Below are 12,475 nucleotides of genomic sequence, written 5' to 3'. Positions count from 1 at the left end.
CTATGTCGGTTGGCTGTAGAAACCAAAGTTGTCGTCGTCACATGGGACGTTGTTGACGCTGGAGAGACCGAGCTGACAACTGTACGAATTGAAGCCCAAGTATCTGATACCGAAGTTCTCGTACAATCCATTGTTGGCGGAGGTAGCGCATTGGTCGACGGCCGATTGGACGTTATCAGCAGTGATGGTAGGACCGGCAGCCAGGGCTGTCAAAGCGAGAAGAGAATCCAGGTTCAGCATCAGTGCCGGAATCTAATTGCTGAAGCAAGGTCTAATTGACTCACTGTCGAAACTGTCGGTACATTGCCTAAAGTTGTAACCGAACTGGGAGGAGGCTCCAGGGGCGGGGGAAAGACGAGGGACGAGTTGATGGGTGGCTGTGGGACTCCTCTTCTTTGGTGGCAGCGGACTCATTCCCCTGCAAAAACGACATATCCATCGTCAGCCCTGCCCATCGTACGCCGTTGCCAAGCTCAATAGTGTCTTCAGAACATACCGCTTGATTCTGTTGGCATTGGTGGGCGCTTGACGTCGCTTGGCGGCATGACCTTGTTCTGGCCATTCGGCTGGACCTGCGCGGTCCTGCAACAAGGCTTCTGTCGGCAGAGCGACGGCGTTCACATTGAGAAGCGCGAGGAGGGTTAAGCCAAGTAATATGGCAATGAAGTGGACAGATCGGGTCATCTTGTGCGGGTGAACTTTAAAGTCTTCGGCTGATGATGATGAATATGAGTCATTTGCTCATGCATTCACTTCCACTGCTCATCGCTATATATACACGTTCAGAGAGGTGATTGTTGCTTTTTTTGTTTGTTTGTCAGTTTCTGACTTAGGTTCGAGTTGTTTGTCCAGCGCCCGGCCGGTTGAGTCACGATCTGTTCCCAACTTGGCCATGATGGTGACAATACGAAGGAACGATGCCTCACCATGCCGTTAGTTATATCGATACGCTCGTCAAACAGATGGTCATCGATGTTTTGATAGATGGAAAAGTAATCAATGTTGATTAGATGTACGGTTTGTTCCTGGCGGAAAGTGAACGACTTGGATTACGGTTCCACTTTTGCGTTTGTCACCTCAAACCATTGGATAGGACAAGGGGAAGGGGGGACACCCTTCGCCTTAGCCAAGACAAGTGGAAATGCATAGGCTAGAATCACCCTTACACCACGAAAAGCTGGTCTTATGCATCGATGAGGATTTCGCTACTCCTTGACGCCTCGTACTCGATTTGAGTCAGGAGTTTCCTGCTTCGTCCTACGACTTAACTGAATATGACCCCGATCCTGAACGCGGTGAATCAACGTCATCAACGGGACCGGACCCTTCACAAGACCATCAGCCAAAGCTCATGATATGACCAGGAGTGTGGCCCTTCTCGGGTCATTGGACGAGATGAATGAATGCAAGTCCTATGACCAGTACCGGCAGCCCCATCACTGTAGTACGATTGCGGAAGTCTGAAACACTGCATAGGTAAAATCACGAGATGCTTGGAACGTTCAAGCAGAGTACCTTATCCCGACTGGAAATAATAAGCATAGTTGTCCTCAGTGCAAAGTTGCGAGGTATCCCTTGTTACGCTTGCCATACAAGTATACGCCCCATCGTCCGAGTTATGTTTGAAAGACGGAGAAGAAAATGTTTCTTGCTCTACGCTATGCGCTACAGTAGGGCAGACGGTATCTCAAGAAAGCGATCGCGGGTATGTAATACCGTACCCCTTTTATTTCTTTTGGCACTCTGCCTGTTCTGTCTCATAGGTCGGCAGCGTTTGTTACGGTCTTGGGGCGCAAACGCGGTTTCAAGTGCGCTGTTCACTTCTTATCTCACATGGTAGCTGCCTGTCTGCGCTTCTGAAGCACACGACTTCCATTACGATTCGACGGCGAGCGACTTCAATCTTATGACACAAACGTCGAATCCTACTTACGATGGACCCAATTTCGGCGCTCACTGATCACCTAGCAGGATCATAACAGTATAGACTGTATGGCCGGCCGAGCCTAGTCTCTGAACTTGATCATCTTGATACAAAGAGTCACTGTCCAGTATGTACGAATTACGATTACGATTACCATTGTTCATGCGGTTTTGTGTGCGGAAAAACTATTTACTGAGGCTCGGCATAAAACCCATAGTTGACATCATCGCAAGGCCGATTATTGACATTGGTGTTGCCAGATTGACACAAATAGGTGTTGGAACTGGCATACCTGATGACGAAGTTATCGTACCCATTCGAGTTGGAGATGGCGGCACATTGATCGACCGCCGACTGGACGTCTGAGGCTGTCAAGGTTCCACCGTTAAAAGCGCCTGTGAGGTAGGTGACAGTATGTCATCAGCGACTTGGCAATGATTCTGGCTGATCTGAAGCGGACCTAGGCCTGGTAGTCGAACACGGGGAGATAAAATGAGCGCGATAACTCACTCTGAAAGCTATCCGCACATCTGATGAAGTCATAACCCTCTCCTGCTAGAGCGGGAACGGGAGATAGACGGGGTACAAGTTGATCTGGAATCAAGTACACATGTGAGTCAGTATTCGTCCCGAGTGCCCCTTCATAACCACGCGGTACCTGGTAGTGGAAGAAGTGTGTACATACGGGTAGCAGTCGGACTTCGTTTTCTAGGTGGCAGAGGGTTGAGCCCCCTACCAAAGCGATCATCAGATAGGCATCGTTCAACGCGGTTCTCAGTTGCTGCCAGTGCTGGTGCAATGAAGGAGTGAAAGACAGTTGCGTACCTTTTGATTCGTTCGCCATTGGTAGGGTCTTTACGCGGCTTCACCGGTGCATGACCGATATCAGGCCAATGCGATGGGCCCGTATCTTCAGAGACTGTGCTAGTTGTCGGTGTTGTAGGTAAAGCATGAACGTTGATTGTCATGATAAGGAGAAATGTACCGAGGAGCATCGTCACCAGCGAGGAGTATGGTGTCATTTTGAGAGGAAAGACCTTGATGTGTGTACGAGTACTGACTGTACTTGAAGATTGTCGGGAGGGAGGAGGCCGTTTTGCTATATATGTTACATCGCTCACTAAACAGTATAGCGCACTTTCTCTTGTGAGAACAATTATATTGACCTTTCCAGCCTACTTGTCCCAACCCGCACAGCCCAGGAGGAACAGTAAACTGTACAGGAGTACTAGTCCAGACAGAGTAACTCTCCGCTTTGATATGGCATATCCTTGACGTTCGGCGAAACCATGCCGCGAGACAAGTGGTGCTCAGACGATGGAGAAGTTGGAGAAGAGGCGTTTCGGCGAATTGACTATCGGAGAATCTATAGCTGACAAGAAAACAACTCCAAGTCCCAAATGCTTCGTTTCAAATGCTATCATCGTCCTTCGATCGGTTGATATCACCAAAGTTAATTTACGAAAACGGTGACATCAAACAAAAACAGGAACAAGACAAAACAAAACGAAAACGAAAAACAGTACGAAATCCACCTCATGACGTTCCACCAGATGGACCCAGACTAACGACTGCTTGACTCCTGACCATCCGGTGCCAGGTCTCGGCGTGGTTCCAACAGTCAATGTGTCAAACAAAGCACTCGTTGACACATCAACCAACTCCTTTCAGTCGTCTCGAGTTACGATCACGAAAAGGAACTTGTCATTGTACAAACGTTCATGACCATACCGCTATGCATCGCATGATTGCCTTCGTTGAACCTATCTCACTCCCCTCAGATTTGATCATCTGCTTTCAGAGCTTCTTCCACCAGATCCTTCTGTTCCTGATCCAATCCCATCTCTGCCACTTGCACCTTGGCTCCGATCGGCGCTTTTCCCTCGTCCACCTTTTCTGAACCTCCTTGAGCTCCACTTGCATCGTCTTCAGCACCACCATGCCATCCACCGTCATCTTCACTGCCATCTGTGACTGCAGGAGCTCCAGCGTCCACCCCCACGGGTGCCCGAGTATCTTCTTGGATCGGAGCCTCTGAAGGATCAGCAAGAGGTAGGGCGATCGTCGATTCCTGCATCTGGACTTCGTTCTGAGGACCAACGGGAGCGACAGTTTTCTCCTCGGGTGGAGGATCGACAGCTTCGAAGGCGTTCTTGATAGGTTCAGGAGCCTCCTCCTGCGGTACCCGTCACTATTCAGCTAATATGCGACATCCACAGCGAGAATAACTCACCACCATAGTCGTGGTCAAGGCATCTGCACCGAGTCCATCTTCCAGCTCTACCTTCTGACTAGGCATAGCAGCAGTACCCTTGTACATGCTCATATCCTCATAGAAGTCGTTACTGTGACAGACGTGAGCCAATGGCAGCACGTACAATCGACGCAGCCACTCACCAAGAGAAGTCCCAAGTCCTCAACCACTTGCCCTTCTCACACTTGCCCTTCGACCATGGTCCAGCATAGGTCAAGGGACTCCAGTGGTTCCAATTCCACACAGCCAATATCAAGACCACGGCACCGACCTGAATTCTTGTCCTAGGCTTGATTGATGAGGTGAGGTAGTCGAAGACGGTGCAGAAAAGTAGAACTGCGAAGTACAATGCTGGGAGATAGTGGTGAAGGAAGAGTTGACGCTGCATGAGGAAGAAGGGCAAGTAGTGAAGTGCCCAGCCGATGATGCAGAATGTGCAGACTTCGTCATAGAACGCGATTTTGGCTACCAAAGGCAATGATGATTAATCGTCGACTTATTTGATGGTCATTCGGGAACTCACGCTTGTGCAGATCCCTGAAACCGCGTTTCTCGCGAAGGACTAGGAGTGCTCGCATGCCAAGATACAAGGCGATTGCAAGTGTACTACTCCACCAGACAAAGGGGTTACCGATGAGGTAGACCTGTCGATGGTCTTTGACCCAGAAGTTCTGATGGAGAAGTCTCGTCAGCTGTATGCACTGCGGTGTTTACGACACATCGCAACTCACAATCCCACGCCTCAAGACAGGCCAGCTCTGAGGTCTTGAATCGTATGCGTGACGCTCGGTGAGACCAGCATTCGTTCGCCACATCACAGCGTTGAGTTCGAAGAATTTCTCGAAGAAACTGGGCTTCTGGTAATTGACCTTATCGGCGTCGAAAGGCACTGCCGCACCTAGAGATTAACCCATGCTCGTATCTTGTGCAGCGGTGCCACTCACATTGTGCGTGATTATTGGTCTCGATGAACCACAGTGAATTCTCCCAGGTAGGGTTCTTGTTGCACGTCACCTGCGCGAGGGTTGAGTAGTCAATCATTTGCTGGGTTTGGCCCTGAATGTGCGGCTCACCTCCTGCTGCTCGAAACCCCACTCAGGTAATTTAACCTTGTGCGAGAACAGGTAACATCCGGTCAAGGCATGTCGAAGTCTGAATTGACTGCGGAGAGTCTTGAGTCGATGTCTGGCTTGTCGATCCCTCTTGCCCCGGGTCTGATGAGCGATTTCGACGATAAAATCATCGTTGGCATCCCCAGCGAAGCTAGATTCAGCAAGAACGTCTTCAGCTTGTTGTACAAGACACAGACACGGTGCCAGATCAGCTACTCACCCTGGGAAACCGTAGCCTGACACTTCGTTTTGGAAGTCGACCTCGCTGACAGGTGGTCTTACATCATGACTGTGTAACCTCTTTTCCGACGTTACGTGCTCCAAACGGATTTTCGAGCCGGTAAGCACATATTCAAAAGGAAGCTCATCCCAAGGATATGAGGCGGGACCGTCGGCAGCGGAAGCGTTGACGATCCGCCAAACGTTGTTCTCATCTCGATGAGGATAAAGGGTGATTTGTTGTTCTGCAGAGTTGTATGCGAACGATGTCAATGCTCGTATCCCCCGACCATAGCAGCTGAGAAATGCAACTCACGCTTTGAGCCACCGGGATACGGGTGTGCATGCGAGTGTAAATATCCTCCTTGAGTGTGGACATGTCGAATAGAGATTTTCGAACCAAGTCCGACATCTTCCTCAGACCTGATCAGCTCACAGAATCCTCGATAGCCATAGTCCGACACTCACCTGCATAAGTGTCTTCCATCCCGTGTCCTTGCAAGGTATGTTGGAATTCTGAGCTCATGAATCCATCGCCGTCTCCACTCTCGTTCAGAACCCAGAAATGGATCTTGAACATGAGAGCATAAAAAGTCGCCGGTACGACGATAAGACACAGAGTCCTCGCGGCGAAATGACGAATATACTGTCTTGGGGTGACTTTGAGATTACCCAGCAACAACCAGAGCTGTCTCAGAGTACCCACACCGACCATGGCGATGGTGAATAACCCCACCCATTTGCAAGAGACGACTGCCCCGAGCGACAGACCAGTCAAAAAGAGGTACCTCCACCATGTGGCAGTGAATGCTCGACCTTCGGAATCGTGGAGGGAGAATCTGACCCAGAAGAAGGTGGTGAGACCGGTAAAGAAGACGAGGTAAGAGTCGAGGAGGATGAGTCTGGATTGGGTGATGAGAGCGTTCTCGAAGGTGATAAGCAAAGAGCCGAGGATGGCGGTCGCGAGAGATAGTCGGAGAGATATGAGGGTGAGGAAGGTGAGAGGGATGAGAGCGAGACCAAGAAGAGCGGGTAGGAATCGCATAGTGATGTATGGGACACCGGGTTCGAGGTAGTCTCTGGTAGTGGTTGGAACTGATTAGCTCCATCACGGAATAAGGCACATGCGCAATGCTGAGCATGATGGGAACATCACTCACTTGCCGATATCCTTGAAGTCGAATCCACCGTCAAACCCACCGATCCAAGCACTCAAGGTGATCAAGAGCTTTGCCAAGGGGGGATGCACGTCCATGAAGAATTTCCTCTTGATGTATTTCATTGCGAAGCCTCCAAAGTGGACTTCGTCGAAGCTGTAGGTGGGGTTTTCAATTAGCCAGTTGAAAGGCAACGGATCGGTATGACGCCATGGGTTGCGTCAAGCAGGATCTTGTCGGAGCGGAACATCGATAGGAGTGACAGTGACAGTGCCGATGATAGGGCAGGTCCCACTCACACAACACTACTCGGTCTCCCAATCTTATACATCCTGACCCACCATCCCACCAACACAATCCCACCAAGAATCATCCATTCCCTCCTCCCCATCTTGCCAGTCGTCCCACTCCCACTCCCACTTCTTCTCTTCCCACCAAACGCTTGAGACTGTCCACTCTTCGCTGATCCTCCTGAAGATGACGAACGTAATCTCGTATCTGCTTCCGACTCGATGGTCACTTTTGATATACCCGTTTGGGGGAGGGGGTTTCCTAGTCCCATTGCAGAAGAAGAGGGAGCAGGAGAAGAAGAGGACAGTGCGTAGGATAAAGGAGATCTACGTGTGATCGGATTCGACTGATGGGGGGGTGAGAGGGATGGCATCTTCTTTCGAGAGAAGGAAGAGTGAAATGGTATACGGTCAGTCAGAAGCGGAGAGCGGTACTGGATCCTCAAGTCCACTTCGAGGGGAAAGAAATGGGGATAAGGTGATATATGATCTCCTCTCTCCTATGTTCGTGAGATTGACCGCCGGATCGCGGTTGAGTCAAGCCGCTGGGTGATGAGAAAGGAGTACCAGAACAGAACGAGAGAAAACTGTACAAAGGAAGAATATCAATGCTCTTACTCGTCGACGTCGCGTCTCAACTCGCTCGCAGTTCAGACGCACCGCCACGTGTCACCTATTTGAGTTTCAGTGTAACCATACACGGCACAACATCGTTTGTTTTAATGTATATGTCATAAGGACAACTAGTCGTACAATTTACAAGCTCATATTCCCGTCATACACATCAGAGTGGTCGTAAGAACATGTGACGTCGAGTTGGAAGTGGAAAATCTAAGATGAGTCCGAAGGGGGAAGACGACAGATTGAGCGAGAATGAGCAGGGGTATCCTCAATCGATGCTCGAAATGTCCTGTGAGAACGGGTATATGATTCGTGAAACCCGCACGACACTGGATGCAGGGAACAAAGTGACCGAAATAGGAAGGTGATGTAGAAGTCATAGATCTCAACGGCTTGCCGCTCAACACGTATCTTTCAGCGAGTTTTTCTAAGGCGTTCAGTCAGCACTGAGTCTCCATCTCATCAAAAGACTACCGTGACACTCACAGGGAATGTGTACCCGGCATCCGCCCAGTTCGTGAGGTTCGGGTTGTTATATGCGTTCGCGTGTGACGCGATATAGGCGGCGGTAGGTCGATCGGCGGGATCACAACCCATCCTACCTTCTGATCGTTGATAAACTCTGACCCAATCAACCAACATCTCGGCCGGCCAGATCAGGTGGGCAAAATCGACCGGTGAGAAGTTGTTCGACATTCCAAAGTTGATAATCTATCATGACTTGAACATTAGCTGACAGATTGTCCAGCGCAACGATCAACCCACCATTGACATTGGCTCTTCCGCGATGAGCCGTTGACCAATTTGCATGTCCTCGCTGGGTCCAATTGCAGCAGGGTTCAGGACCCAGGATTTCACACCTTCGGACACCCAAGTGATGCTACCTTTCGAGCGATCAGTAGGATCTGAAAACATTTCAAAAGCTAAGTGACGGCATCAGCACAGGCGAGTTTACTAATTATGTCCGCTACCTACCGTATGTCGCGAATTGTCCACTTGTGCCTCGGTAAACTGAGTTGTCGATATATGTCACAGACGACACGGCCTCTTGGTACGGTCCACCTTTGTACGAATTCCACTTGGTCTTGGTGAGATCGTATTGCGTTGCGCCCGCGGTGGTGTTCAAGTATTGGTAGCCAAAGTCAAATGGCGCCACTTGAGCAGACTGTGAAACTTCACCTCGAGGGATGCTTAGGTCCATCTGAGCTTCCAAGACATCGATTTCGGGAACACCTCGACCATAGGAGACATCCGGACCGGGATGATCTTCGCCTTTGCATGTACATGCCGAAAGCCGTTGACCAGGAAGGCTTAATGTCAGTCGTGTTTGACCCCTTTTCGACTCACTATGAGATTGGTCCCCCGTTAGCTCCTGAGGTGAGGGCGGCTATCGGTCCCGTCCCATCCGGGCTTGTCTGATTGGGCAGGGTACCAACATCGCATGAATCGTACGTGTATGGCCATGTACCCTCAGTGGTCGCGCCGTATCCAGGTCGACCAAGGTTGCCCATCATCCACACACCAGGCCAGAAACCACTAACATGGTTGTTACCAGGGAGCGATACGCTGATCTCGAAGTAGATGGAGTATTGGAAGCACATCTGATTCCAGGACTGGAGCATGCCGGATTTCCAATTGAGGTCATGTATGGGTTCTTGAGTCTGGGTGATGACGAGATGGCCATCGCGAGTTGTGATAGCTGACGGGTCATACCACTCAAAGTCACTGGTGGACACATGTCAGTAGGTCGCGAGGAGAGGCTTTCTGCAAGACTTACCCTGTCGGCCAATAATGAATATCTCTGTGCACGGGTCAGCACAACGACTAATCCAGGGAATGAAATACTCACACAGCAGTCCAATACGGGTCGTCGCCAGGGAAGAAAGTCCTGTATCCGAGGGTCAACTCCTGAATCTTGTCAATCCTCCTCTCGGATCGCTCACCGTCCATCTTTGTTGAACTCGTCAGAGAATGCCAAGTGATATGTTTCTCCGTCGAATCCTGTTCTCGTGTACACATCCTGCGGAGTATCTGGGTCGATAACAGTCGGGAAATTTTGTATTAGGGGGATCTGACCGGTGGAATTGATGCCTCCCAGATTATAGGCGCCGCCGGTCGATAACCGATTCTCAGTATAGAATGTGATGATGGGGTATCCGGCGAAGAGGGTAATCAAACATAATACCAGCATGAACAGACAGCCGATATTCATCAGACCTCGAGTCGTGAAAATGGTTCCTCGATCATGCTGCGAGGGTATGCATGAGCGACTGGCAATCTCAGATGTTACTATCGCCGGACATACCTTTTTATCCCGCTTGGGATCTGGGTTATGCAGGTAATCATCCGCCTCTGGATCACTGCTCAATCCTGCTCCCCATCCTAACGGATCCGAGAAAGCCTGCTTATTCCTCTGACCTCCAGTGGATTCTCCTCCGAGCATCGGCGAGTGTTGATTGGCAGGGGACGAGGTCACAGAAGGACCATACCGACGGGTGCTGGTAGGCTGTGCAGAAGCGGAGATAGTCAGCGGTGATCCTGTCTGGTAGCTTGGACACGGGCTGTATGCAGAACAGCAGTACGAACGGCAGGAGGGTTGGCCATGGCATGTGTGGGGTGTTTGGGTGGCAGACGAGGTGGCCGGAAGTCTTTGGGAGGTAACGTTTGGTACGACATGAGAGAAGAAAGGAGGTGGAAGGTTGAACGAGAGCCAGGTTGTAGGAAACGTGAATTGTAGTAGGCTCGATGGTGAAGTTCCGGGATGGGCAGTGTGTGAGATGATATGCAGTGCAAAGGATCGTTGAGAGGCAAGAATGAAGAAGAAGGAGAAGAGAAAAGAGAACAAGTACGAGGCAAATGTGCGAGTGGCACGGAATTGATTCAGATATTCTATGGTTGATCGATACGAACATGAAACATGAGAGCACACGCCCTCAACAACAACAGTGAAGCACCATCGGACGGCCCCGCATGATCGTCCGAACATTACCCATTACATAAAAAAGACCCGCAGCATCCCCCGCACCGCAGTCTCGCATCACATCTTATCAGAGATGGATGACCCCGCAGGCTCCATCAAGGGGTCAAGGGGATCGAGCGGGGAGCATGATGGACCTCGCAAGTGATACGCAACTCGGCACACAACAGCAACGACAAGAGGGAAAACGCGGAACAAGGCGACGCGCGTAAAGAAACAGACGAAGTCGACTCGTCAACACTCACCTGCCTGTAATCTCTCGATTGTCCACCCATCAAGGGCTGTTGACCATCTCCTCTCGGTGGCATCCCCGCATAGCTTCTTGAGGCTTCAACGGGCATCTCGAATGATCTAGTTGGGGAATCCCTACTGGCCAAAAGCGGATTGGAAGGTGAATCCGATCTCGAGGTAGGGATCTCCGAGTTCCTATCCGAGAAGGGATTGTTGGATCGCGTGTTGATGGCTGCCAGTCGAGAATGAGGATACGCCTGTGAGGGCGGTGAAGGGTCGTAAGATGTGGTGTTCGCTAGAGTATGTTGAGAATCAGAGGAAGGAGGGAGAGAATCCGATGATACTTGAGCGATGTGCGGTGTCGAAAATGCGTATCCCGTGGCGGGGTTATTGTTGTTGTTATTTCGACGATCAGGGTTGCGGGACATGAGTGATGGACGGATGTATAATGGTCAGATCGAACACTTGACGATCTGGAGAAAGCGAGACGCTACGACGAAAGCTGGGATCTATTAGGTCGGTGACTGATGTCAAAGCGTCATGAAGAGAAGAAAGGAAGGCAGAGATCGAGGCAGTGTCAAGCTGGGTAGTATGAAGACGAGTCATACATGTATAATCCAACACGTCGTCTGTCCATTTTCCGACACTACTATGGCCAAACCGTACCTTAGCTCACCTCTCCTTCGCCGTGTTTCTCTCTCTCTCTCTCATCATCCTAGTCATTTTGGAGACGCAGCGCATGAGAGCGGAACTGCTAAATCGGCTCTCACAATCATTATGGCTACATTCCTTCCTCCTGATGATCCTCTGCTCTGCTTGCTCCCTTTTCGCATGTGACTGCTACTATCCTGTACACTTTTCACCGCCTCAACTGTATCAATCATAATCAAAGACGATAATAACTCGATTCGGCAATTAATCGCAATCTAGTGGCGTCCACGAGTGTCAATAAGCCCTGGCCTGGAGACGCGTCGACATTGGATTGCTTTCTCACCCACGCGACGCAATCGTCGATGCCAGAAGAGAGTCGTCTCTTCAGAAAGGAACGGCAAAGTCAAACGCCCAAGACGCACCTTTTATCTTATCGTGAAGGGGGGGAGACTACGGATCGTCAAGCGATCGAGACAATATATGCGTCTTAAGGATAGATTATCATGTTGTATGGCGATGATGATCAAATAATCACCTTGGCGCGGGGAAGGTACGATCACAAGCGGACTTGGCATAGCCAAAACTCCCTTAATCACGCAGCAGCAGCTGGCTGGCTATGATCGAGCATTAACATTATCAGATAATCCGAGAGTCTCTCGCATAATCATCCTCATCATGCTTAATACGTCCTCCGTCCTGACCAGCGTTTTGACGTGCTGAATGACCTGTTGTCGGGGTGTGACAAGATGATCAAGCGATCTCTCATGGCGCGTTTTGACAACCCTTTGCTGCTGTAATGCTCTGAGCGCGTGTGGTAGTCATCGTCTCATCCCTTTGTACATCGCGGCTCAATCCGAGAGCCCTTTTCCAAGTCATGCATCCCACTCTAGAGAATAACAATTCCACCTCTCGTCGCGGGTTAGACTATGCAGACTTGTGGTGTGCGGACACTCCAGCACAGGACAAGGCATAACTCGACGTGCATACGTTCAACAAATTTTCCCAGGAGCTAAACGCGTGGACCGGTCCTTCGGCCCCC

At 50.4% G+C, this 12,475-nt stretch overlaps 5 protein-coding genes across 5 annotated transcripts; all 5 read right to left on the bottom strand.

Moving 5' to 3' along the window:
• IAR55_002646 (uncharacterized protein) lies at positions 1-684 on the bottom strand (the record flags this gene model as incomplete). Its single annotated transcript, XM_066945759.1, has 3 exons — positions 1-206; positions 285-418; positions 497-684. The coding sequence occupies 3 exons, from the start codon at positions 682-684 to the stop codon at positions 1-3; spliced, it is 528 nt and encodes a 175-aa protein (XP_066803260.1).
• Positions 685-2,113: 1,429 nt separating this feature from the next.
• Positions 2,114-2,946, bottom strand: IAR55_002645 (uncharacterized protein; the record flags this gene model as incomplete). Its single annotated transcript, XM_066945758.1, has 4 exons — positions 2,114-2,319; positions 2,435-2,518; positions 2,610-2,656; positions 2,750-2,946. The coding sequence occupies 4 exons, from the start codon at positions 2,944-2,946 to the stop codon at positions 2,114-2,116; spliced, it is 534 nt and encodes a 177-aa protein (XP_066803259.1).
• Positions 2,947-3,701: 755 nt separating this feature from the next.
• IAR55_002644 (uncharacterized protein) lies at positions 3,702-7,330 on the bottom strand (the record flags this gene model as incomplete). Its single annotated transcript, XM_066945757.1, has 12 exons — positions 3,702-4,100; positions 4,158-4,269; positions 4,322-4,643; positions 4,702-4,849; positions 4,910-5,076; positions 5,123-5,192; positions 5,252-5,441; positions 5,511-5,754; positions 5,826-5,921; positions 5,978-6,588; positions 6,670-6,822; positions 6,966-7,330. The coding sequence occupies 12 exons, from the start codon at positions 7,328-7,330 to the stop codon at positions 3,702-3,704; spliced, it is 2,877 nt and encodes a 958-aa protein (XP_066803258.1).
• A 647-nt stretch (positions 7,331-7,977) lies between these two features.
• Positions 7,978-10,253, bottom strand: IAR55_002643 (uncharacterized protein; the record flags this gene model as incomplete). Its single annotated transcript, XM_066945756.1, has 10 exons — positions 7,978-8,004; positions 8,064-8,288; positions 8,343-8,500; positions 8,553-8,767; positions 8,925-9,302; positions 9,355-9,378; positions 9,427-9,465; positions 9,521-9,825; positions 9,883-10,083; positions 10,164-10,253. 10 exons carry the CDS (start codon positions 10,251-10,253, stop codon positions 7,978-7,980), a joined length of 1,662 nt encoding a protein of 553 aa, XP_066803257.1.
• Positions 10,254-10,652: 399 nt separating this feature from the next.
• IAR55_002642 (uncharacterized protein) lies at positions 10,653-11,213 on the bottom strand (the record flags this gene model as incomplete). Its single annotated transcript, XM_066945755.1, has 1 exon — positions 10,653-11,213. One exon carries the CDS (start codon positions 11,211-11,213, stop codon positions 10,653-10,655), a length of 561 nt encoding a protein of 186 aa, XP_066803256.1.
• Positions 11,214-12,475: the final 1,262 nt, after the last annotated feature.

The sequence above is a fragment of the Kwoniella newhampshirensis genome, chromosome 5, assembly GCF_039105145.1.
Source record: "Kwoniella newhampshirensis strain CBS 13917 chromosome 5, whole genome shotgun sequence".
NCBI lineage: Eukaryota > Fungi > Basidiomycota > Tremellomycetes > Tremellales > Cryptococcaceae > Kwoniella > Kwoniella newhampshirensis.
The sequence above is the reverse complement of the archived record's forward strand: the minus strand, read 5'-3'. Positions and strand labels throughout refer to the sequence as shown.